This window comes from Pseudophryne corroboree, chromosome 2, assembly GCF_028390025.1.
Source record: "Pseudophryne corroboree isolate aPseCor3 chromosome 2, aPseCor3.hap2, whole genome shotgun sequence".
Taxonomy (NCBI): domain Eukaryota; kingdom Metazoa; phylum Chordata; class Amphibia; order Anura; family Myobatrachidae; genus Pseudophryne; species Pseudophryne corroboree.
Window position 1 is genome coordinate 164,382,266 of NC_086445.1, and position 27,153 is coordinate 164,409,418.

The 27,153-nt window shown below is 47.1% G+C and overlaps 1 protein-coding gene across 2 annotated transcripts in view; it reads right to left on the reverse strand.

Moving 5' to 3' along the window:
- Window positions 1-5,874: 5,874 nt before the first annotated feature.
- RNASEH2B (ribonuclease H2 subunit B) overlaps window positions 5,875-27,153 on the reverse strand; it is a 95,808-nt gene continuing 74,529 nt past the window's right edge. Inside the window, exons 6-9 of one of the 2 annotated variants that reach the window (XM_063951962.1) lie at window positions 21,164-21,245; window positions 19,689-19,731; window positions 18,823-18,897; window positions 5,875-6,048 (exon numbers count right to left, since the gene is read on the reverse strand). In XM_063951962.1, coding sequence (XP_063808032.1) covers window positions 5,941-6,048; window positions 18,823-18,897; window positions 19,689-19,731; window positions 21,164-21,245 — 308 coding nt within the window. In that variant the 3' untranslated portion in view covers window positions 5,875-5,940. The remainder of the gene's footprint in view (window positions 6,049-18,822; window positions 18,898-19,688; window positions 19,732-21,163; window positions 21,246-27,153) is intronic. The other variant, XM_063951963.1, reaches the window with a different exon arrangement.

Genomic DNA, 27,153 nt, shown 5'->3' on the forward strand with positions numbered 1-27,153 from the left:
ATGCATCCATATAGCCCAGGAGCTATATGTGATGTATTTTTTTTTGCCATGTAAGGTATTTCTGTGTTTTATTGCGTCTCAGGGCGCCCCACCCAGCGCCCTGCACCCTCAGTGACCGGAGTATGAAGTGTGCTGAGAGCAATGGCGCACAGCTGCAGTGCTGTGCGCTACCTTATTGAAGACAGGAACGTCTTCTGCCGCCGCTTTTTCCGGACCTCTTCGCTCTTCTGGCTCTGTAAGGGGGCCGGCGGCGCGGCTCCGGGACCCATCCAGGCTGAACCTGTGATCGTCCCTCTGGAGCTAATGTCCAGTAGCCAAGAAGCCCAATCCACTCTGCAGTCAGGTGAGTTCGCTTCTTCTCCCCTTAGTCCCTCGATGCAGTGAGCCTGTTGCCAGCAGGTCTCACTGAAAACCTAAACTAAAACTTTCACTAAGAAGCTCAGGAGAGCCCCTAGTGTGCACCCTTCTCGTCGGGCACAGAAATCTAACTGAGGCTTGGAGGAGGGTCATAGGGGGAGGAGCCAGTGTACACCAGTTAGTCCTAAAGCTTTCTTTAGATGTGCCCAGTCTCCTGCGGAGCCGCTATTCCCCATGGTCCTTACGGAGTCCCCAGCATCCACTTAGGACGTTAGAGAAAGGGGGCTGAATATGCAGCACTCCCTTAACAAACGTCTGAACTTCAGGCAGTGAAGCCAGTTCTTTTTTAAAGAAAATAGGGCCGAAATCTGGACTTTAATGGATCCCAATTTTAGGCCCATAGTCACTCCTGACTGTAGGAAGTGCAGAAATCGACCCAGCTGAAATTCCTCTGTTGGGGCCTTCCTGGCCTCACACCAAGCAACATATTTTCGCCATATGCGGTGATAATGTTTTGCGGTCACATCCTTCCTAGCTTTTATCAGCGTAGGAATGACTTCATCTGGAATGCCCTTTTCCATTAGGATCCGGCGTTCAACCGCCATGCCGTCAAACGCAGCCGCGGTAAGTCTTGGAACAGACAGGGCCCCTGCTGTAGCAGGTCCTGTCGGGAGCGGCAGAGGCCAAGGGTCCTCTGAGATCATTTCTTGTAGTTCCGGGTACCAAGTTCTTCTTGGCCAATCCGGAACGATGAGTATAGTTCTTACTCCTCTCTTTCTTATTAGCCTCAGTACCTTTGGTATGAGAGGAAGAGGAGGGAACACATAAACCGACTGGTACACCCACGGTGTCACTAGAGCGTCCACAGCTATCGCCTGAGGGTCCCTTGACCTGGCGCAATATCTTTTTAGCTTTTTGTTGAGGCGGGACGCCATCATGTCCACCTGTGGCCTTTCCCAACGATTTACAATCAGCTTGAAGACTTCTGGATGAAGTCCCCACTCTCCCGGGTGGAGGTCGTGCCTGCTGAGGAAGTCCACTCCCGGAATGAACACCGCTGACAGTGCTAGCACGTGATTCTCCGCCCATCGAAGAATCCTTGTGTCTTCTGCCATCACCATCCTGCTTCTTGTGCCGCCCTGTCGGTTTACATGGGCGACCGCCGTGATGTTGTCTGACTGAATCAGCACCAGTTGGTTTTGAAGCAGGGGTTCTGCTTGACTCAGGGCATTGTAAATGGCCCTTAGTTCCAGAATATTTATGTGTAGGGAAGTCTCCTGACTCGACCACTGTCCTTGGAAGTTTCTTCCCTGAGTGACTGCCCCCCAATCTCGGAGGCTTGCATCCGTGGTCACCAGGACCCAGTCCCGAATGCCGAATCTGCGGCCCTCGAGAAGATGAGCACTCTGCAGCCACCACAGCAGAGACACCCTGGCCCTCGGGGACAGGGTGATCAACCGATGCATCTGAAGATGCGATCCGGACCACTTGTCTAACAGATCCCACTGAAAGATCCTTGCATGGAACCTGCCGAAGGGAATTGCTTCGTAATAAGCTACCATGTTTCCCAGGACTCGCGTGCAGTGATGCACCGATACCTGTTTTGGTTTCAGGAGGTCCCTGACCAGAGATGACAATTCCTGGGCCTTCTCCTCCGGGAGAAACACCTTCTTCTGTTCTGTGTCCAGAATCATGCCCAAGAACAGCAGACGCGTCGTAGGAATCAGCTGCGACTTTGGGATATTCAGAATCCAGCCGTGCTGTTGTAGCACTTCCCGAGATAGTGCTACTCCAACTAACAACTGCTCCTTGGACCTTGCCTTTATAAGGAGATCGTCCAAGTACGGGATAATTATAACTCCCTTCTTTCGAAGGAGTATCATCATTTCAGCCATTACCTTGGTAAATACCCTCGGTGCCGTGGACAGACCAAACGGCAACGTCTGGAATTGGTAATGACAGTCCTGTACCACAAACCTGAGGTACTCCTGGTGAGGTGGGTAAATGGGGACATGTAGGTAAGCATCCTTGATGTCCAGTGACACCATAAAATCCCCCTCTTCCAGGCTAGCAATAACCGCCCTGAGCGATTCCATTTTGAACTTGAACTTCCTTATATAAAAGTGTTCAAGGATTTCAAATTTAGAATGGGTCTCACCGAACCGTCCGGTTTCGGTACCACAAACATTGTGGAATAGTAATCCCGTCCCTGTTGAAGGAGGGGAACTTTGATTATCACCTGCTGAAGGTACAGCTTGTGAATTGCCGCCAGTACTACCTCCCTTTCCTTGGGAGCAGCTGGCAAGGCTGATTTGAGGTAACGGCGAGGGGGAGACGCCTCGAACTCCAGTTTGTATCCCAGAGATACCACTTGTAGAACCCAGAGATCCACCTGTGAGCGAACCCACTGGTCGCTGAAGTTCCGGAGACGCGCCCCCACCGCACCTGGCTCCACCTGTGGAGCCCCAGCGTCATGCGGTGGACTTAGTGGAAGCAGGGGAGGATTTTTGTTCCTGGAAACTGGCTGTCTGGTGCAGCTTTTTCCCTCTACCCCTGCCTCTGGGCAGAAAGGACGCGCCTCTGACCCGCTTGCCTTTCTGAGGCCGAAAGGACTGTACTTGATAATACGGTGCTTTCTTAGGCTGTGAGGGAACCTGAGGTAAAAAAGTCGACTTCCCAGCTGTTGCTGTGGATACGAGGTCCGAGAGACCGTCCCCAAACAATTCCTCACCCTTATAAGGCAAAACCTCCATGTGCCTTTTAGAATCAGCATCACCTGTCCACTGCAGAGTCCATAATACTCTCCTGGCAGAAATGGACATTGCATTAATTCTAGATGCCAGATGTCCCTCTGTGCATCCCTCATATATAAGACGACGTCTTTAATATGCTCTATGGTTAGCAAAATAGTATCCCTGTCAAGGGAATCAATGTTATCTGACAGGGTATCAGACCAAGCAGCTGCAGCACTACACATCCATGCTGAAGCAATTGCAGGTCTCAGTATAGTACCTGAGTGTGTATACACAGACTTCAGGATAGCCTCCTGCTTTCTATCTGCAGGCTCCTTTAAGGCGGCCGTATCCTGAGACGGCAGTGCCACCTTTTTTGATAAGCGTGTGAGCGCCTTGTCCACCCTAGGGGATGTTTCCCAACGTAACCTGTCCGTTGGCGGGAAAGGGTACGCCATTAGTAACCTCTTAGAAATCACTAATTTCTTATCTGGGGAACACCACGCTTCTTCACACAATTCATTTAACTCATCAGATGGGGGAAAAGTCACTGGCTGCTTTTTCTCCCCAAACATAATACCCTTTTTAGTGGTAACCAGGTTAATGTCAGAAATGTGCAACACATTTTTCATTGCCGTAATCATACATCGGATGGCCTTTGTGGACTGTACATTTGTCTCATCCTCGTCTACACTGGAGTCAGACTCCGTGTCGACATCTGTGTCTGCCATCTGAGGTAGCGGGCGTTTTTGAGCCCCTGATGGCCTCTGAGACGCCTGGGCAGGCGCGGGCTGAGATGCCGGCTGTCCCAAAGCTGTTACGTCATCGAACCTTTTATGCAAGGAGTTGACACTGTCGGTTAATACCTTCCACATATCCATCCACTCTGGTGTCGGCCCCGCAGGGGGCGACATCACACTTATCGGCTCCTGCTCCGCCTCCACGTAAGCGTCCTCATCAAACAGGTCGACACAGCCGTACCGACACACCGCACACACACAGGGAATGCTCTGACTGAGGACAGGACCCCACAAAGTCCTTTGGGGAGACAGAGAGAGAGTATGCCAGCACACACCAGAGTGCTATAACACAGAGGGATTTACACTAACACAAAGTGAATTTTCCCCCAATAGCTGCTTATATCACCTTTTGCGCCTAAATTTATGTGCCCCCCCCTCTTTTTTACCCTTCTTGTAGTGTATACTGCAAGGGAGAGCCTGGGGAGCGTCCTTCCAGCGGAGCTGTGAAGAGAAAATGGCGCCGGTGTGCTGAGGGAGATAGCCCCGCCCCCTCCGCGGCGGGCTTCTCCCGCTTTTTTAATAATGTTAATGGCGGGGGATTAGGCACATATACAGTTTATAACTGTATTATGTGCACATTTGCCAAAAGGTATACTTATTGCAGCCCAGGGCGCCCCCCCCCCCCCCCCCCAGCGCCCTGCCCCCACCAGTGACCGGAGCGTGTGGTGTGCTGTGGGAGCAATGGCGCACAGCTGCGGTGCTGTGCGCTACCTTATTGAAGACCGGAGTCTTCAGCCGCCGATTTTCTCCTGGTTCTTCCGTCTTCTGGCTCTGCAAGGGGGACAGCGGTGCGGCTCCGGGAACGGACGATCGAGGTCGGGCCCTGTGTTCGATCCCTCTGGAGCTAATGGAGTCCAGTAGCCTTAGAAGCACAAGCTAGCTGCAAGCAGGTAGGTTTGCTTCTCTCCCCTCAGTCCCTCGTAGCAGTGAGTCTGTTGCCAGCAGATCTCACTGAAAATAAAAAACCTAACAAATACTTTCTTTTCTAGTAAGCTCAGGAGAGCCCACTAGGTGCATCCAGCTCTGGCCGGGCACAGATTCTAACTGAGGTCTGGAGGAGGGGCATAGAGGGAGGAGCAAGTGCACACCAGATATAGTACCTGGTCTTTCTTTTAAGAGTGCCCAGTCTCCTGCGGAGCCCGTCTATTCCCCATGGTCCTTACGGAGTACCCAGCATCCACTAGGACGTCAGAGAAATTGGTAGTATTGCCGGAAGTTCACACCTTCTTACAAGGGGTGCTTCACATTCAACCTCCTTTTGTGCCGCCCACGACACCCTGGGACTTGAATGTCGTGTTGGAATTTCTACAGTCCTCCTGGTTTGAACCTCTGACAGTAGGAGACAAGTACCTCATGTGGAAGATGGTGATGTTATTGGCCCTGGCTTCTGCTAGGCGTGTCTCAGAACTGGGGGTCTTATCGTGTAAAAGTCCCTACTTGATCTTTTATGAGGACAGAGCGGAGCTCAGGACTAGGCAGCAGTTCCTGCTGAAGGTCGTCTCTGCGTTCCACTTGAATCAACCTATTGTGGTTCCATCAAGTTCTGGTACTTCTGCTCCTCTGGAAGCCTATATGTCGGCAGCCTTGCCTGTTCCAGTCTCTGAAAGCCCACTCTACAATGGGATGGGAGGTCATGTAGTAATTACTGTCCAATTTGGTGTATAATGACCAGGCTGGTCAATGAAACGATCACTACAAGACACAATGCTTAAGACCTACTGATAAGCCTTCAGTTTAACCCTTGTGACAAACCAAATTTAAAAGGCTCCATATATTTCACACTGATGCCAGCCCCTTACACCTTGGCATCTCACTCATTAAACTCACCTGCTTGTCTGTCTGATTACACCACTGTGTAAGTGTTTCATCAAAATGCTTCTCATTAAGTCAGACATATAATAAAGTATCACCTTTTACATCCACATACGTAAACTTAAACAAAAAGTCAGCTGACCATATCAAACATTCAAATGAGTAAACTGCAATTAAAAGAAAACACTTTTTATTAAATAAAACATTTGATTCCTGTATAAAGTCGTATCCCTCCCAGGTTATTTTGCAGCCTTGCCTTTTGGACTGAAAAAAGAGGAAATATTCTTCATGCCACTTCTGTCCACCTTCGCCAGTGACTTCTGAGCGGCTGTCATCTTGCTATTAGTCTACAGGAGGAATAACAGAATAATCAGCCCAACAGGGGAAACACCACATTCTAATTACAGAGTCGTATTTTTATTCATCATACAGTGTTACACTTCTGCCAGTGTCATGAATTGTGACTGGAATTACAATACACAAGGCACTAGAAAGCCATAGAAAAAAACCCAAAGTTAAATAAAATTAGATATTACAGCACAGAAATAAAATCTCTGTCTAGACTACCTATTAATGTTCTATTCTCAGGACTTAATTCGCTAAAGCCTAGGCACACTATATATACACTCCTGTTCAGTTGTCTAAAACTTTGCCAATGTACACTATAAAACAACTAGTATTTTGGACCAGTCATACGCCGGGATGATGGCTAGTTTGCAGGGTTTCTCCTCTTTCCCTTTAGTTCCTCCTCTCATACACCTATCATTGACATCCCACCATTCCTTGCTTGTTCCCTCAGTACTCCTGCCTCCCCCTATGCTACCCACAATTCCTCCAGCCTCCCCCTATCCTTCCCACAATACCTCCAGCATCCCCCCCATCCTTCCCGCCTCCTCATTATCCTTCCCACATTTTCTCCACTCCACATCCTTCCTACAATTGCTCCAGCCTCCCCCCTATCCTTCCCACAATTCCTCTGTTCTGTTATTGTGAAAGTTAAATATCCTTGTCTCGTCCAAACCAAGGTGGGACAGAGGGAGGGGGGCAGGCCTGCTCTCTAGGTCAGTCTAGCAGCACTAAGGCCCTCATTTATCAAGTCTTGGAGAGTGAAAAAGTACCGGACAATCAGCTCCTAACTACCATGTTACAAGCTGTGTTTGGTACTTTAGCACTGTGCTATGTATCACTCTCCAAGGCTTGATAAATCTGGTCCTTAGAGCTTTGATGGGGATGGGGCCTCCCCTCATCTCTAGTGCGCAACTGTTACACTGACAACAGCAGCATTATACACTGCTCAAAAAAATTAAGGGAACACTAAAATAACACTTCCTAGATCTGAATGAATTAAATATTCTTGTTAAATACTTTGTTCTTTACATAGCTGAATGTGCCGACAACAAAATCACACAAAAATTATCAATGGAAATCAAATTTATTAACCCATGGAGGTCTGGATTTGGAGTCACCCTCAAAATTAAAGTGGAAAAACACACTACAGGCTGATCCAACTTTGATGTAATGTCCTTAAAACAAGTCAAAATGAGGCTCAGTACTGTCTGTGGCCTCCTCGTGCCTGTATGACCTCCCTACAACGCCTGGGCATGCTTCTGATGAGGTGGCGGATGGTCTTCTTAGGGATCTCCTCCTAGACCTGGACTAAAGCATCCGCCAACTCCTGGACAGTCTGTAGTGCAACGTGGTGTTGGTGGATGGAGCGAGACATGATGTCCCAGATGTGCTCAATTGGATTCAGGTCTGGGGAACGGGCGGGCCAGTCCATAGCATCAATGCCTTCGTCTTGCAGGAACTGCTGACACACTCCAGCCACATGAGGTCTAGCATTGTCTTGCATTAGGAGGAACCCAGGGCCAACTGCACCAGCATATGGTCTCACAAGGGGTCTGAGGATCTCATCTCGGTACCTAATGGCAGTCAGGCTACCTCTGGCGAGCACATGGAGGGCTGTGCGGCCCCCCAAAGAAATGCCACCCCACACCATTACTGACCCACTGCCAAACCGGTCATGCTGGAGGATTTTGCAGGCAGCAGAATGTTCTCCTTGGCGCCTCCAGATTCTTTCACGTCTGTCACATGTGCTTAGTGAGAACCTGCTTTCATCTGTGAAGAGCACAGGGCGCCAGTGGGGAATTTGCCAATCTTGGTGTTCTCTGGCAAATGCCAAACGTCCTGCACGGTATTGGGCTGTAAGCACAACCCCCTCCTGTGGACGTCGTTTGAGTAGACACATGCACATTTGTGGCTTGCTGGAGGTCATTTTGCAGGGCTCTAGCAGTGCTCCTCCTGTTCCTCCTTGCACAAAGGCGGAGGTAGCGGTCCTGCTGCTGGGTTGTTGCCCTCCTACGGCCTCCTCCACGTCTCCTGATGTACTGGCCTGTCTCCTGGTAGCGCCTCCATGCTCTGGACACTACGCTGACAGACACAGCAAACCTTCTTGCCACAGCTCGCAGTGATGTGCCATCCTGGATGAGCTGCACTACCTGAGCCACTTGTGTGGGTTGTAGGGAGGTCATACAAGCACGTGGAGGCCACACACACTACTGAGCCTCATTTTGACTTGTTTTAAGGACATTACATCAAAGTTGGATCAGCCTGTAGTGTTTTTCCACTTTAATTTTGAGGGTGACTCCAAATCCAGACCTCCATGGGTAATAAATTTGATTTCCATTGATAATTTGTGTGATTTTGTTGTCAGCACATTCAACTATGTAAAGAACAAAGTATTTAATAAGAATATTTCATTCAGATCTAGGATGTGTTATTTTAGTGTTCCCTTTATTTTTTTGAGCAGTGTATAATATAGTCACGTCTGATTTGTGTCACATAATCTTTCCTCTGTACACTTATGCTGGCATGTGCCTTGGAAGAGTTTTCCTTTTCAATTGGCTGAAACGTTACTCTATTACTTTCTCTGGGAAGGACACATTCTGGGCACCTGCCTACCATGGAGAGTAGGAAAGGCACCAAGGTAACAAGGGCATGCCCTACCTTCTGTACTTTGCCCTTCCTTCAGAATTCTCTCTGCCTTTTTGGGACTCCACAGCAGCTCACTGACCAGAGCAGAGTCATCCAGGAACATACTGTATATACATCCCACACACAGTACTATATAATGTAGCAGAGACCAGAATAACACTTCTACACTTGATGGGCACTCTGGTATCACCACAACCAGGGTTTCTGTGCAGAATCCACTGTAACTGCAGTGTTATACAAATGCTGTGCCTGAGATGGATAGATGGCGGCCATCATCCATTATGATCGTCAAACAAGGGTTATATTATCCGCACTATGAATAAAGGGGTGCAGCTAATTCACCAGGTCACCACAAACCTTAAACATGCACATATAGAAAAAAAAATGTGAATTGCGCTCCCCAATTAGGGTATATGTCACCAAATTTAATGTCTGTCCACTTGATGCAAATTATTTCCACACTGTTTCTCGCTGGGACGTCTTCTCTCGTATCCTTTTTCCTTAAGGTACCTCAAAGGAAATTAGAAAGGTACGCCTCTCATTGCGTTAAACAGTTTTTTACATTTAATTCAAAAGCACATAAAATTCATAAAATATCATAAAAGATTTTTCCACCACCATAAGAAGTGGCTGCGTACCAGAGTGGGCCTATACAAGGCATGTGTGTCGCATGAAAGGGTTAATCCCGGGTATGACTCCTCCACGGTCCAGATGTTAAGCCTTTCAAGGTTCCACGCTGTGAGTCACTGCTTCTATCCACCAACGCGTTTCAACATACAGTCTTTTTCAAGGTGTGATGGTGGCTACTAACCTTTCCATACTTATACTACCTCTAGCCAATCACCAAATAGCAGGAAGTGACGTTTCAATAAATACATTAAAATATCATAAAAATAACTTATTCTGTACACTTTATCGCAATTGTCAAATCCGCGGCGCTGCTGCCGCCGTGCTTGCCTTTCCGTCCGTGTGCGCTGGGTCTCCCGGCGGTCGTCGCATCCGGTGGGCTCCGGGTCTCTGCGTCTCGTCGGCGCTGTCCCCGGCGGGCTCCCGGAGTGTGGACGCTGCCATTACACCCGGCGTCCACGGGAGTGCAGGGAGCGGGTGACGTCATCGGCCTCTTCCGCCAATCAAGCCAGGGCGGGGAATTCAAAAGCAGACGCCGGGCAGAGCCTCGGCACTTGAGTATCGTCTCTTCTTGGAAGTGATCTCCAGTGCCTCAGTTGCTGTGCTCTACTGCTGTACAAGTCTTCAGTGTTTCCAGCATATTTCTTTGCACACCGTTCTGTGTGCTCCCAGCGTCCAGTGTGCTTTCCTGTGGTGCAAGTCTCCAGTATTTCCAGCATATCTTCTGGCACACCGTTCTGTGTGCTCCCAGCGTCCAGTGTGCTTTCCTGTGGTGCAAGTCTCCAGTGTTTCCAGCATATCTTCTGGCACACCGTTCTGTGTGCTCCCAGCATCCAGTGTGCTTTTCTATGATACAAGTATCCAGTATTTCCAGCATATTTCTCTGCACACTATTCAGTGTGCTTCAGCATCGCTCACAAGCCTCACACCATCCAGTGCGCTTTAGCATCGCTCACAAGCCTCACATCACTCAGTGCTCTTTGACATCGCTCACAAGCTTCTCATCAGTGTTCCTCAGCGTCGCTCTCAAGTTCCAAACCTTCTGAAAATCTCTAGCATCAACCACGAGCTTTGGTGGCTGCTAAGTTCTGCATGAGGAAAACCTATATCCGGCCATCTCTACTCCGGCCCAACTGTGGTTCCTCTTCCCGATCATCGGAAGAACCCCCAAGTTCTCTACACTCCCAACCCAGGTCAGTGACAGTATACTCAGGCCACATGGACCCGGGGGATCGGAACACAGAGTCAAGCGCCATCCAAACCTTGGCTTCCCGAGTTCAGAGTCAGGAGGTGGCACAGGGCCAGGTGATGCAGTATCTCCAGGAATTATCCGGCCGTCTGGATCAAATTCAGGCCTCCCTGGCTTCAGTAGTTCCGGCTCCTGCTCCGGTATCCGCTCCAGTAGCCGTTTCCAGTAATGTCCAACCCTCGGCTGGAATCAGGTCACGCCTTCAGCTTCCTACTCCCTCTCGCTATAATGGGAATCCAAAGAATTGCCGTGGTTTTCTCAACCAGTGCGAGGTGCACTTTGAACTTCTCACACAATTTCCCCACGGATCGGTCCAAAGTGGCATACATTATTTCCTTGCTCGAAGGTTCAGCATTGGATTGGGTGTCTCCGTTATGGGAACGATCTGACCCATTGGTTTCCAATTACACCAATTTCATCGCGTCCTTCCGAAGGATCTTCGATGAGCCCGGCAGAGCGACCGCCGCTTCTTCAGACTTGCTCCGTGTCCGTCAAGGCCCCCGTTCCGTGGGACAGCACGTTGTTCATTTCCAGACCATTGCCTCAGAACTACGCTGGAATAATGACGCTCTCAGGGCCGCTTTCTGGAACGGGCTCTCTGACCGTCTGAAGGATGAGCTGGTCACTAGGGATCTGCTGGATACTTTAGAAGAGTTGATCTCGCTCTGCGTCAAGGTGGACCTTCGCATGCAGGAGCGTGGTGGCGAACGTAGTCGGTCGGATCGATCCAGGTTCTGGCTCCCTCCTCCTAAGCAAACGGCTGTACCGAGTCCGGACGAACCTATGCAAATCAACGATCCCGGCTGTCTCCGGAGGAACGACAGCCCCGTCGTGAGGGTAAACTCTGCCTCTACTGTGGAGCCGCGGATCACTAAATCAAGTTCTGCCAATCCCGTCCGGGAAACGGGCAGGCCTAGCTTGTTCCGGAGGAGTCAAGTTGGGGGTCACGTCCAAATCTTCTCCGACGGTGGACTGTCTACTCTCTGTGTCTCCATTTTCCGAGTCAATTGCCAAACCTTTTAATGCCCTACTGGACTCTGGGGCTGCAGGGAATTTTGTTTCTCTTTCTTGTGTTCAGAGTCTGGGTTTAAAGCTGCAGCCTATCAAACGACTTATTACGTTGACTGCTATCAACGGTACCAAAATATCCAATGGTCTTATTACAAGTCGCACAGAGCCAATCAAGCTGCAGGTCGGAGCTCTGCATCAAGAACATTTGGAGTTCCTAATAATTCACGATCTTGTTCTCGGATTGCCTTGGCTCAAAACTCATAACCCCCACGTCGACTGGAAGTCGTCACAAATATTGTCCTGGAGTTCGTTTTGTCACTCTAGTTGCCTCACTCCCGTTTACCCGCTTCGTGCATCTTCCAGGTTGGATGAAGAGCTCATTCCGGAGGCCTATCGGGAGTTCACAGATGTGTTCTCTGAGCAGGCGTCTGATCAGTTACCACCCCATAGACCCTGGGACTGTCCCATTGAGCTTATCCCAGGGAAGATGCCACCCCGGGGTCGCACATATCCCTGGTCATTACCTGAGACCCAAGCTATGTCGGATTATATTAAATCTAATCTTCTGAAAGGGTTTATCCGCCCCTATACCTCCCCGGCTGGAGCAGGTTTCTTTTTCGTGAATAAGAAGGACGGGGGGTTAAGACCATGTATCGATTATCGTGGCTTAAACGATATCACCGTTAAAAATAAATACCCCTTGCCGCTAATCACAGAGCTATTTGATAGGGTTCGTAAAGCCCACGTCTTTACAAAGCTCGACTTATGAGGAGCCTATAATCTTATACGCATCCGACAGGGACACGAATGGAAGACTGCCTTCAATACCAGGGACGGGCATTACGAATATCTGGTAATGCCATTCGGCCTCAGCAATGCTCCTGCCGTTTTCCAGGGATTCGTAAACGAAATCTTCCGAGATATGTTATACCAAAGCGTAGTGGTGTATTTGGACGACATTCTGATATTTTCAAAGAATCTTGCGGAGCACAGAGTACAGGTCAAAGAGGTACTTCTCCGTCTACGAAGGAATCGTCTCTACGGCAAGATTTCCAAATGTACCTTTGAGGTCCTTTCAATTCCGTTCCTCGGTTATGTCATCTTGGGTACGGAGCTTCGCATGGATCCGGAAAAACTCACTACCATTCGGGATTGGACTCAGCCTCTCTCTTTGAAAGCAGTACAAAGATTCCTGGGCTTTGCGAATTACTACAGGAAATTCATTAAGGGATTCTTCACCATTGTTGCACCCATTACTGCCTTGACCAAAAAGGGATCCGATCCAAGTCTCTGGTCTTCCGAAGCCGTAGTGGCGTTTGCCCGATTGAAATCAGCTTTTATGTCAGCTCCGGTACTCCAACAGCCGAATTTCACAGAACCATTTTTCTTGGAAGTCGATGCCTCCTCAGTCGGCATCGGTGCCGTTCTCTCTCAGTACTATTCTGATGGGAAGTTGTATCCATGTGGTTTACATTCTCGTAAGTTCTCCCCTGCTGAGCGAAACTACACTATTGGAGATCAGGAACTTTTGGCAGTAAAATCCGCCTTGGAAGAATGGAGGTACTTACAACCTCTCCTCTGTAGGAGACATCTGAGTGACGACTGTATAAATAAATAAATTTGTACATCTATATATATTTATCTGAGTGCACATATATAGGTTTTTATATTTATATACCTAATTGTCTATGTATGTTTAGTATTATTTATTATGAAAGAATTCTAATGTATGGAATACTGAATCTCAAATCCGTGCAAATATATCTATTTATGATTATAAGATCCAAAGCAATGAGCAGACTTTGATTATATTAAGTCTTAATCCGGAAGCTGTGTGGAACGCATCCAGGAAGCTTAGTTTGTTAATGGTCAAGTAACGTCACAGCCCGAAATCGAGACGTGAGAAGCAGGCACGTGATCTAGAGAGGTCACGAGTACGCCGTAGTACGCAGGCGTGTGCGCTCCACTCGGAAACGAGGCTTGGTAAGGAGACGCTACGCACACCTGCAGGCGGGAGAATGTCCGCTATTTAAACGGGACCACGGAGAGATAGAGCTATACTTCTCTGAGGAAGCCGCTGAATTCATTAAAGGCGGAGAAACGCGTAAGAGGTCTTCATTACTTGTCCGGTACCGGTCCGACTCTCCATCTACCTGCAGGCACCTCTACCACTGTTTGGATACTCCAGATATGGCACCTACAATGGGATAATCAAAGCACCAGGAGCCGGGAGACACCATTACATGGGACCAAAGGATTAAGCATGTTTTTCACTCACCTATCAGTGAGGACCACTGTCATTGTCTTAAAGCTAAAATAAACAGCATGCTGGACTAACCACTAACATTATCTCTGACGGCTGTTGCAAGTAATCAGCCACTATCAGTGGCACTAATCATTGCTCTGCTAATTATTTCTAACTATAAAAAGAGTCAAGAGACTAAATAATCAGCTGAACTTGAAAAGCTTGCGTACTAACCATTACCAATAAGGCTTGGAACTAAATTGCACTTCGTTTAATGCTTTGCAGGACTGACCGGCACGTATGATGAGATTTGTTATTAACAATTATTGAATTCTCTACATTGTATTAATAAAGGTACATATCTTTTTAATAAGCGCTGCTATTTGTGTATTTAGTTTGTGTTTTCTAAGGGTAGAGTACTCTCCCTTTTTAACAGCTGCTATTGATTAGTATGTTCTTTTATGGTGATTTTAATTTATGTGCACCCATTCTACCTAGCAACTAGCGCCGAGACATTTTTGTTTAGTTTTGCCATCATGTCCACCTGTGGCAGTCCCCACCGACTTGTAATCTGTGCGAAGACTTCCTGATGAAGTCCCCACTCTCCCGGGTGGAGGTCGTGTCTGCTGAGGAAGTCTGCTTCCCAGTTGTCCACTCCCGGGATGAACACTGCTGACAGTGCGCTTACGTGATTCTCCGCCCAGCGAAGAATTCTGGTGGCTTCCGCCATCACCACTCTGCTCCTTGTGCCGCCTTGTCTGTTTACATGAGCCACTGCGGTGATGTTATCTGACTGAATCAGAACCGGTTGGTCGCGAAGCAAGTTCTCCGCTTGACGCAGGGCGTTGTATATGGCCCTTAGTTCCAGGATGTTGATGTGAAGGCAAGTCTCTTGACTTGATCACAGACCTTGGAAATCTCTTCCCTGTGTGACTGCTCCCCACCCTCGGAGGCTTGCATCCGTGGTCACCAGGACCCAGTCCTGAATGCCGAATCTGCGGCCCTCTAGAAGGTGAGCGCTCTGCAGCCACCACAGAAGAGACACCCTGGCCATGGGGGATAGGGTGATTAACCGATGCATCTGAAGATGTGATCCGGACCACTTGTCCAGTAGGTCCCATTGAAAGGTCCTCGCATGGAACCTGCCGAAGGGAATGGCCTCTATGATGCCACCATCTTTCCCAGGACTCGAGTGCAGTGATGCACGGACACCTGTTTTGGTTTTAATAGGTTCCTGACCAGTGTCATGAGTTCCTGAGCTTTCTCTATCGGGAGATAAACCCTTTTCTGGTCTGTGTCTAGAATCATGCCCAGGAAAGGCAGACTAGTCGTAGGAACCAACTGCAACTTTGGAATATTTAGAATCCTGCCGTGTTGCCGTAACACTTCCAGAGAAAGTGCTACACTGATCAGCAACTGCTCTCTTGATCTCGCCTTTATGAGGAGATCGTCCAAGTATGGGATAATTGTGACCCCTTGCTTCCTCAGGAGTACCATCATTTCCGCCATTGCCTTGGTAAATATTCTCGGTGCCGTGGAGAGACCAAACAGCAACGTCTGAAATTGGTAATGACAATCCTGTACCACAAATCTGAGGTACGCCTGATGAGGTGGATAAATGGGGACATGAAGGTATGCATCCTTTATGTCCAGAGACACCATAAAATCCCCCCTTCCAGGCTTGCAATGACCGCTCTTAGCAATTCCATCTTGAACTTGAACCTTTTCAGGTATGTTCAGGGATTTTAAATTCAATATGGGTCTGACCGAACCGCCTGGTTTCGGGACTACAAACATGGTAGAATAATAACCCCTTCCCTGTTGAAGGAGGGGAACCTCGACCACCACCTGTTGAAGATACAATTTGTGAATTGCAGTTAACACTATTTCCCTCTCGTGGGGGGAAGCTGGTCGGGCCGATTTGAGGTATCGGTGAAGGGGCATCTCTTCGACTTCCAGCTTGTATCCCTGAGACACAATATTTATTGCCCAGGGTTCCACCTGGGAGTGAATCCACTTATGGCTGAAATTTCGAAGACGTGCCCCCACCAGGCCTAGTTCCGCCTGTGGAGCCCCAGCATCCTGCGGTGGATTTTGTAGAGGCCGGGGAGGACTTCTGTTCCTGGGAACTAGCTGTGTTGTGCAGCGTCTTTCCTCTGCCCCTGCCAAGAAAGGACGCACCTCGGACTCTCTTGCTTTGTGATCGAAAGGACTGCATTTTATAATGTCGTGCTTTCTTAGGCTGTGCGGGAATATAAGGCAAAAGATTAGAATTACCAGCTATAGCTGTGGAGACCAGGTCCGAGAGCCCTTCTTTACACAATTCCTCAGCCTTGTAAGGTAAACCTTGCATATGCCTCTTTTAGTCGGCATCACCTGTGCATGTTCCACAGGACACGTCTAGCAGAAATCGACATAGTGTTGACTCTAGAACCCAGTAGACTAATGTCTCTTTGGGCATGTTTTATATATATATATATATATATATATATATATATATATAAAAGACAGCATCTTTTATATATATATATATATATATATATATATATATATATATATATATATACACACACACACACACACACACACACATGTATACACATACTAGGGTCTCAATGTCCACGCTGCTACAGCGCTATAACCCCATGCCGACACAATCGCCAGTCTGAGTAGTGTACCAGCATGTGTGTAAATGGACTTCAAAGTACTTTTACTGCATTCTATCTGCAGGATCCCTGAGGATAGCTGTTAAGTCAGCGCTACCTTTTGGGTAAACGTGACAAGCTTTGTCCACCCTAGGGGAAGATTCCCATCGTATCCTGGCCCTAGTAGGGAAATGATACTCCCTGAGAATTCTTTGTGGGAAGCTGCAGCTTCTTGTCTGGAGATTCCCGCTCTTTTTCTTCATGAGAGGAGGCAATTTACCTCAGCTTTCTTCCCCTTAAACATGTGTACCCTTGTGTCAGGGACAGATGAGTCATCAGTGATATGCAAAACATCTTTCATTACAATAATCATATATTGAATACTTTCCTGCCATTTTGCCTGTAACTTTGCATTATCGTAGTCGACACTGGAGTCGGACTCCGTGTCGATATCAGTGTCTATTATTTTGGATAGTGAGCGTTGTGAGACTCTGAATGTCTCTGCGACATAGGTACAGACATGGGTAGATTCCCTGTCTGTTCTCTAATCTTTTGTGCAATAAATTTACCTCAGCACTTAATTTCACATATCCAATCAGGTTTCGGCGTTGTCGACGGAGACACCACACACACACACATTTGCTCCATCGCCTCCTTAGGAGAGCCTTTTACCTCAGACATGTCGACACACACGTACCGACACACCACACACTCAGGGAATGCTCATCTGAAGATAATTCCCCCACAAGGCCCTTTGGAGAGACAGAGAGAGAGAGTATGCCAGCACACACCCCAGCGCTATATGACCCAGGAAAAAACACAGCAATTTAATGTTTACCCAGTAGCGCTGTTATTATCTGCGCCGAATTATGTGCCCCCCCTCTTCTTTAAAACCCTCTCTTCTACCGTGGTATAAGCAGGGGAGAGACCGGGGAGCTTCCTCTCAGCGGTGCTGTGGAGAAAAAACATGGCGCTGGTGAGTGCTGAGGAAGAAGCCCCGCCCCCTCGACGGCGGGCTTCTGTCCCGCTTAAATATACATTTTCTTGGCGGGGGCTCATACATATATACAGTGCCCAACTGTATATATGTTTACTTTTGCCAAAAGGAGGTCCAAATGCTGCCCAGGGCGCCCCCACCTGCGCCCTGCACCCTTACAGTGACTGTAATATGTGAGGTGTGTGGGAGCAATGGTGCACAGCTGCAGTGCTGTGCGTTACCTCAGTGAAGAACGGAGTCTTCTGCCGCCGATTTCGAAGTCTTCTTGCTTCTCATACTCACCCGGCTTCTGTCTTCCGGCTCTGCGAGGGGGACGGCGGCGCGGCTCTGGGATCGGACGGCGAGGGTGAGATCCTGCGTACGATCCCTCTGGAGCTAATGGTGTCCAGTAGCCTAAGAAGCAGGACCTAGCTTCAGAGAGTAGGGCTGCTTCTCTCCCCTCAGTCCCACGATGCAGGGAGTCTGTTGCCAGCAGAGCTCCCTGAAAATAAAAAACCTAACAAAATACTTTCTCTCAGCAAACTCAGGAGAGCTCACTGAATAGCACCCAGCTCGCTCTGGGCACAGTATCAAACTGAGGTTTGGAGGAGGGGCATAGAGGGAGGAGCCAGAGCACACCAGAACCTAAATTCTTTCTTAAAGTGCCCATGTCTCCTGCGTAGCCCGACTATCCCCATGGTCCTTACGGAGTCCCCAGCATCCACTAGGACGTTAGAGAAAAGTGTTTTACGCAATGAGAGGCGTATCTTTCTAATTTCCTTTGAGGTACCTTAAGGAAAACGGATACGAGTGAAGACATCCCAGCGAGAAACAGTGTGGAAATAATTTGCATCAAGTGGATAGACATTAAATTTGGTGACATATACCCTAGTTGGGGAGCGCAATTCACAATTTTTTTTTTCTATATCATCCATTATGACATGATGAATTACGTGAATGGCATTCCTCGATAATATATTTATACACACAATATATGCAAAGCACTGCATACAGTATTGCTTTTTACAGACATGCAAGCTTAGCCTGGTCACCCATTATAGACATGCATGCATAGCATAAGAAAGAAGCAGCATAGGTTAATCACAGGCAGAATGAAGTCCTAATCATGCAATGACTTCGATGCTCTTATGTATCTGGCTACACTGAGATAGTCTATATTTACAGACAGAAGCTGCGTTATTGTGCAGCCCAATGAGCCCAATCCAGTTGCATTGCTCAGATAAAGCACTGTGCTCTGCTGCCAGGTGACGCACAATTTGTCCACCTGTAAGCAATCTCTTACATGCAACTACAACTTAAAAATAACACCAATAAAACAGGATGAGAAGTGGTTATGAATAAGAAAGTGCCCACCTTTTTCAGGGAACCGGAATTATATTTTGTGTAGTCCTCTTCTGCTTCCACAGGCTTGTCAGAAACTTTCCGTTTCTGCAAATTTAGATTGGGGAATACACTCAATAAAACAAGATCCAATCATATATTCCCCAAATAAGGTCAGGAAACAAAGTTTTATCAGAAAAAAAAATTGTCCCTAACAAGGGCATTAGTACAGGATGGCATTATATATGACAAATTATTCTCTCTTGGTACTATGACCATAGTCAGTCTAACTGTAATGTTACAGCTAAGAGCAAGAGGTAGATGTATCAAGTCTTTGAGGGTGGGGGGAGTGTATCCAATTAGAGGTGAAAATACATTGGACGTTTTCCCCGATTTTTCATCCGTTTTTTGTTGTGTGTTTTTTTTTGGTCATCTGTAAAAAAATAAATTATCTCCCGAAAACACAGGTTCAGTGACACCTGTGTGTTTTCGGTAGAAACAGCTGTTTCTGGGGATTTGGTTTCATCTGCCTGAAAAAAAATCCCTGAAAAGCCGGTGCTAGCCGCACCTTTCCGGGGCAAATTGGTAAGCCCCCTTGGAGATAGATAAAGTAAAAGCAACCAACCAGCTTTTGTCATTTATCTAGCACAGTCTTTGAAAAGACAATTAAAAGACGATTGGTTACACCGGGCAACTTCTCCGCGTTCTCACACCAACACTTGATAGATCTCCCCCATAATAATTTAAAGACTGAGCTAAATACACCACACTTGCTGTTGGCATAGATCTATTCTTACTGCATAACAGAAAGCAGTTAGTTTGAGGATTGTGAAGGACACAATTACAGTAGCTGTGCGAAGCAAACAAGTGTAGTATGCACAATCATTGCTGCAGATTACCTTTGTGGGAGGCTCTGGGGTTGGGCTGGAGATCTCTGGAAGACTGGGTAACAAAAAATAAAACAGAACACAAAGCATTTGCAGGTTGATTTGGAATATGTTAAGCCAGGAAAAATGAAAAACTATTGTAATATTTTATAATTAATCTCAAGGTTTACTATTTTCAGAAAAACACATCCAATATAAGTTGGCAAATGGATAAAAGATAAAGGGCAGACAAGATGGCCAAGCGGATCTTATCTGCTGTCAAATTCTAGGTTTCTATTTTTCTAAGTTGCTACAGTGCAACAGGATTTGCAAACATTTTTAGGAATATATCTGGGGTCCAGTTACACAGACATATAGTTATATTCCATCAAGTAAACACTAGGAAACAGGTTACTTTGCGTCAGTTTGGGGTTATTGCTAATGCACATGACAGTATATCCATGGGGAACATTTAAAAATATATGGTAATATTTTCAAGTTTAACCCTAATCCCTGCATGGATTATTTTTGTTGAATAGGTTTATAATGCACAAGTACAAAAAACACTCAATGAAAACACCACTGGACAGTAGTTATAGGCTCAGGCACACTAACAAAAACTTGTGTTTTACCTGAGGTACAATTACCAGTGTTCAAAGCGAGGTGGCGCTAGAGCACCTATCAGAGAGATGAGTGATCTCTATGATAAACAATTATTCTGCATGGACAGAGTTACAGGACACACGGCAATATGATCAGACAAATATGTAGTAAAGTTGTTGTGGGAGTACAGAGTGCATACAAAGAAATGTATTCTCTATTAAAAAGGCGTTCTAACTGCATCCACTGCGGAAACATCCGTCGTCACCATAGATGAATTACAATTGTTTTCAAGAAAAATATAAACTAATGATTTTTAATTTTCTGTTTACTACTCATTCCATATACCTCCAAAGATAACAGAGTATACATAGGCACATTTGTGGTGCAAGTAAGGTGGTATGCGTCGATACAGCGTACCATTAAGAAATTCTACTGCCAGTACGCCAACCCTCAACCACCTTAGCACTGTCGTTATTAGCTGCAAGATGGATCCCAGGCCATGAGTGACCTAGGACAAACCAGCAGCTCCCAGAATCCCTGCCATGCCCCGAGAGGGACGAGAAATGGGAAAGTGATCCCTGGCCACATCCAGTTTTCGTGCACACACATAGTACCAGGACACAACAAAGCCCTGAACACGCCCTCAAGTTATGTCCTAAAGTTTGCACTCAAATTAATGCAACAAGTGAAACGTACAAGAAATATTTTATCTACAATGCGTTCTTAGAACTCTCATAGCCGGAGTTCTGAAAAATAGAAAACAAACTCTATTCTATTTTATATTAAGTTATTGTCCATTCTACGGTTATCCCCCTAAAATACGAAATCTTACTGTGGTCTATTTGCCTATTGCAAGTATATATTTCAGTTAGAATCTCTGCAGGATGTAATGTATATAGTCTTACTTTATGTACTGGGACAGCTCACTGCGGAGTTCTTCGGGTATGTACTCCGATATCAGTCCATGTGCGTAACGAACGTAGTCCTCTGCCCAAATGGAAAGACAAGTTCAAATAAATGCTACAAATTTATAATAATGAAATAATAGCAGCAAACTTTGATTAAAACCTTCCATTTAAAAATACTCTTGGCCAGTAAAGAACAAATACTACTAGTGACTGCACACCCCAACCTACTCAGCCCAAGGGCAAAAACACCTATCCTATCATATGGCCCAATTCAAAGGAGGACGCAATTATCGCTGCTGCGTCTTTGGAGGCAGCAGCAATGAGAAAATATTCTAATGCTGCAGGAGGCGCCAGAGAACAAAAGTCGCCCCAGCCCTGACAGCATCGGATCACCATCACGTCCATCTGTCACAGCCCTTGGTCCATCTCAGTAATCCTCAGCTTATAGACATGTGAGAAAAGAAGACTTTATTTTATTATTTTGGCGCGGTGGGGGGCAGGGGGGTACCCTCCATGAAAAAAACAGGTGATTTACATTAAATAAATGTCAGGCATTAAAATTTAATTTTTAATAGATACAGGTTGAGTATCCCTTATCCAAAATTCTTGGGACCAGAGGTATTTTGGTTGTCGGATTTTTCCGTATTTTGGAATAATTGCATACCATAATGAGATATCATGGTGATGGGACCTAAGTCTAAGCACAGAATGCATTTATGTTACATATGCACCTTATACACACAGCCTGAAGGTAATTTTAGCCAATATTTTTTATAACTTTGTGCATTAAACAAAGTGTATCTAAAGTCACACAATTCATTTATGTCTCATATACACCTTATACACATAGCCTGAAGGTCATTTAATACAATATTATTAATAACTGTGTATTAAACAAAGTTTGTGTACATTGAGCCATCAGAAAACAAAGGTTTCATTATCTCACTCAAAAAAGTCCGTATTTAGGAATATTTGGATATGGGATACTTAACCTGTACTAGGTCGACACTACTAAAGGTTGACAGTTGACAAGAGTGAGTTTTTAACAAAAAAATAAATACATTTTCAACTTTTTCATACTTTACCATCCACGTGGACTACGAATTGGAATAGTAACCTGCGAAACAAGCCATGCAAGGGGACGCGGTGCACTAATTGGTGTTTTCGGCGACTTCATGCATGCGCAGAGATCCGAAAAACGTCCGTACGATTTAAAAAATAAATAAATAGGATTTTGGTACTTACCGGTAAATCCTTTTCTCCTAGTCCGTAGAGGATGCTGGGGACTCCAAAAGGACCATGGGGTATAGACGGGATCCGCAGGAGCTTGGGCACACTGAAAAGACAAGACTGGGTGTGAACTGGCTCCTCCCTCTATGCCCCTCCCCCAGACCTCAGTTATAGGAACTGTGCCCAGGAGAGACGGACATTTAGAGGAAAGGATTTTTGTGTAAACTAAGGGCTACAGACATACCAGCCCACACCACAACCACACCGTACAACCGGAGTAACAAGAAACCAGATAACAGTATGAAAAAACTACAGCAACAAGCTGAAAACAGAAATACACAACCTGTGTATAAACTAAGCGAACCCACAAGAGAACACTGCAAGAAAATAGTCCGCACTGGGACGGGCGCCCAGCATCCTCTATGGACTAGGAGAAAAGGATTTACCGGTAAGTACCAAAATCCTATTTTCTCTTACGTCCTAGAGGATGCTGGGGACTCCAAAAGGACCATGGGGTTTATACCAAAGCTCCAGACCGGGCGGGAGAGTGCGGACAACTCTGCAGCATCGACTGAGTAAACGCAAGGTCCTCATCAGCCAGGGTATCAAACTTATAGAACTTGGCAAAAGTGTTTGAACCCGACCAAGTAGCCGCTCGGCAGAGCTGTAAAGCAGAGACGCCCCGGGCAGCCGCCCAAGACGAGCCCACCTTCCTGGTAGAATGGGCTTTCACCGACTTCGGCACCGGTAATCCGGCCGAAGAATGAGCCTGCTGAATCGTACTAACAAATCCAGCGTGCAATAGTCTGTTTTGAAGCAGGATGACCAATCTTGTTGGAAGCGTACAGGACAAACAGCGCCTCAGTTTTCCTGGCAAACGCCGTACGGGCGACGTAGATCTTCAAAGCCCTCACTACATCCAGAGACCTTGGAACTGCCCCAGCATCCCTGGCCACCGGTACCACAATAGGTTGATTAATGTGAAACGAGGAGACCACCTTTGGTAAAAATTGTTGACGAGTCCTCAATTCTGCCCTATCCAAATGAAAGACCAAGTACAGGCTTTTATGAGATAAGGCCGCCAACTCAGACACCCGCCTGGCAGAAGCCAGCGCCAACAACATGACTACCTTCCAGGTGAGAAACTTCAACTCAACCTTACGCAAACCAGGAAGACATGAGAAACTGTAAGACCTCGTCCAGATCCCATGGGGCCACAGGAGGCACAAACGGAGGATTGATATGCAAAACTCCTTTCACAAACGTCTGAACCGCTGGGAGGGCAGCCAATTCTCTTTGAAAGAAAATAGACAATGCCGAAATCTGCAACTTGATGGAGCCCAACTTCAGGCCTGCATCCACCCCAGCCTGCAAAAAATGGAGAAAACGCCCCAAATAAAATTTTTCCGCAGGAGCCCTCTTAAACTCACACCAGGAAACATACTTCTTCCAAATACGGTGATAATGCTTCGCCGTAACCTCCTTCCTAGCCTTGAGGAGAGTAGGTATGACCTCTCCTGGAATACCTTTACGAGCTAAGATCTGGCGGTCAACTTCCATGCCGTCAAATGCAGCCGCGGTAAGTCGGGAAACACGCATGGACCCTGCAACAACAGGTCCTCTCAAGGAGGAAGCGGCCAAGGATCTTCCACTAGTAATTCCTGAAGATCCGGATACCAGGCCCTTCTTGGCCAATCTGGAACTACGAGAATCGCCTGAACCTTTGCTCGACGAATGATCCCCAGTACCTTTGGAATGAGAGGAAGTGGAGGGAACACATACACCGACTTGAACACCCACGGAGACACCAGGGCATCGACCGCACTGGCTTGGGGGTCCCTTGACCTGGAACAATACCTCGGAAGCTTCTTGTTGAGATGAGACGCCATCATGTCTATCAGAGGGAGTCCCCAACGCTTTGTCACTTCTGCAAACACTTCTTGATGAAGAGCCCACTCTCCCGGATGGAGATCATGTCTGCTGAGGAAGTCTGCTTCCCAGTTGTCTACTCCCGGAAGGAAGACTGCTGACAGGGCGCTCAGGTGCTGTTCCGCCCAGCGAAGGATTCTTGTGGCCTCCGGCATTGCCGCTCTGCTCCTTGTGCCGCCTTGACGGTTGATATGTGCCACCGCTGTGATGTTGTCTGACTGTACCAGGACAGGTCGACCCTGAAGAAGGCTTCTTGCCTGTAGCAGGCCGCTGTAGATGGCTTTTAACTCGAGAACATTTATGTGGAGACCCGCTTCCTGGAACGACCATCTCCCCTGGAAGTTCCTGCCTTGGGTGACTGCACCCCAGCACCGGAGACTCGCATCTGTCGTCAGAAGTACCCAATCCAGGATACCGAACTGGCGTCCCTCTAGGAGGTGAAACCCTTGTAGCCACCACAGGAGGTAAATTCTGGCCCTGGAAGATAGACTTATCTTCCGGTGCATGTGCAGGTGAGACCCGGACCATTTGCTCAGCAAGTCCTACTGAAACACCCGGGCATGAAACCTGCCGAACGGAATGGCTTCGTACGCCGCCACCATCTTCCCCAGAACGCGCGTACATTGATGGATGGACACAGTCTTCGGCCTCAGAAGTTCCCTGACCAACAACTGCAGTTCTAGAGCCTTTTCTTGTGGAAGAAAAACTCTCTAACTCCGTGTCCAGAATCATGTAGTGTTCCTTCTAGGCTGTTTCAGCAGGGTGCTGAAACCTGCCCATTTTTGAAATGTGAAAAAGCACCCTGCCCTTTTTCAGTGCACCCTGCAGGACCATAAAATGCCCCCTTGTATACAGAATGTAACAGTCAGAGTGCATGTTACAATGTTGTCGTCTACTCCTTGCCGACCTCTGAAATTGGAACACAATTTCTATCCTTAGCCAACTGGATGGCAGAGGAGGCACTGTAAATAACACAGCACTCTGATAAAGAGGGAAAGAACAGGGTAAGCAGTGAGCATGTACTGCTTACAGTATTTCCCTAGTAGAACAGACTTATTTTTTTCCTATATATTTTAACCCATTGTTTAATTTTTCTGTTTTATAACACATGGATTATAACTACTTCAGCACTGGAAAAGACATTTATAATTATCTACTTATGTATATGCTACAGCCGATCTTTCAAGAAGACTGGACATCTACAGTATGTTTCACAGTACAGATGTTAGGTGTCTTATATGTATGCTTGGGTATATGATTTACTAAGGGAAAAATGTATGTACAAAAACTATAAACACATGCACTATGCTTTGTGCGCAAAGCGTCCCATCAAAAATGTGCCCTTTAAAATAAAAAATGTGCCCTCTTCAATGCTCAGCACCCTGCCCTAAAAAAATCCTAGAGTGAACACTAATCATGCCCAGAAAAGACAGCCGGGTGGTCGGAATCAACTGAGATTTTGGTAAATTTAGCACCCAACCGTGCTGTCGAAGCACCAAATCTATACTCCTTAGCAACCTTTCCTTGGACCTCGCCTTTATCAGGAGATCGTCCAAGTACGGGATAACTGAAACCCCCTGCTTGCGAAGGAGAACCATAATTTCTGCCATGACCTTGGTGAAAACCCTCGGAGCCGTGGAAAGACCAAACGGCAACGTCTGAAATTGGTAATGAGAGTCCTGTATCGCAAACCTGAGGAAGGCCTGATGCGAAGGAAATATCGGGACGTGTAAGTAGGCATCCTTTATGTCGACTGACGCCATACAATCCCCCCCCCTTCTAGGCTGGAAATCACAGCTCGAAGAGATTCCATCTTGAACTTGAAAACTTTCACGTATGGATTAAGGGATTTTAGATTCAGAATCGGTCTGACCGAACCGTCCGGTTTCGGCACCACAAATAGGCTCGAGTAGAACCCCTCCCCCCGTTGTGATGGAGGAACTGGAACAATGACCTTATGTTGACACAATTTTTGTATCGCTGCCAACACCAGCTCCCTGTCCGGCAGAGACGCTGGTAAGGGCGAAACGAAAAACCGGTGAGGGGGCACCTCCTGAAACTCCAGCTTGTATCCCTGAGATACAATCTCCAGGACCCAAGGATCGAGGCCTGAAAGAATCCAGACCTGACTGAAGACTCGGAGACGTCCCCCCACCTGTCCGGACTCCCCCAGGGAAGCCCCAACGTCATATGGTGGACTTGGTAGAGGCAGGGGAGGACTTTTGGTCCTGGGCGCCCGACACGGCAGGCGACTTCCTACCCCTTCCTTTACCCTTTGAAGCGAGGAAGGACGAACCCTTCCCACGCCTGTATTTATTAGGACGAAAGGACTGCATCTGCTGATCAGGTGCCTTTTTGTGCTGTGTGGGAACATAAGGAAGAAAAATAAGAATTTACTCACCGGTAATTCTATTTCTCGTAGTCCGTAGTGGATGCTGGGAACTCCGTAAGGACCATGGGGAATAGCGGCTCCGCAGGAGACTGGGCACAACTAAGAAAGATTTAGGACTACCTGGTGTGCACTGGCTCCTCCCTCTATGCCCCTCCTCCAGACCTCAGTTAGGATACTGTGCCCGGAAGAGCTGACACAATAAGGAAAGGATTTTGGAATCCCGGGTAAGACTCATACCAGCCACACCAATCACACCGTATAACTCGTGATACTATACCCAGTTAACAGTATGAAAAATAACTGAGCCTCTCAACAGATGGCTCTAAACAATAATCCTTTAGTTAGGCAATAACTATATACAAGTATTGCAGACAATCCGCACTTGGGATGGGCGCCCAGCATCCACTACGGAGTACGAGAAATAGAATTACCGGTG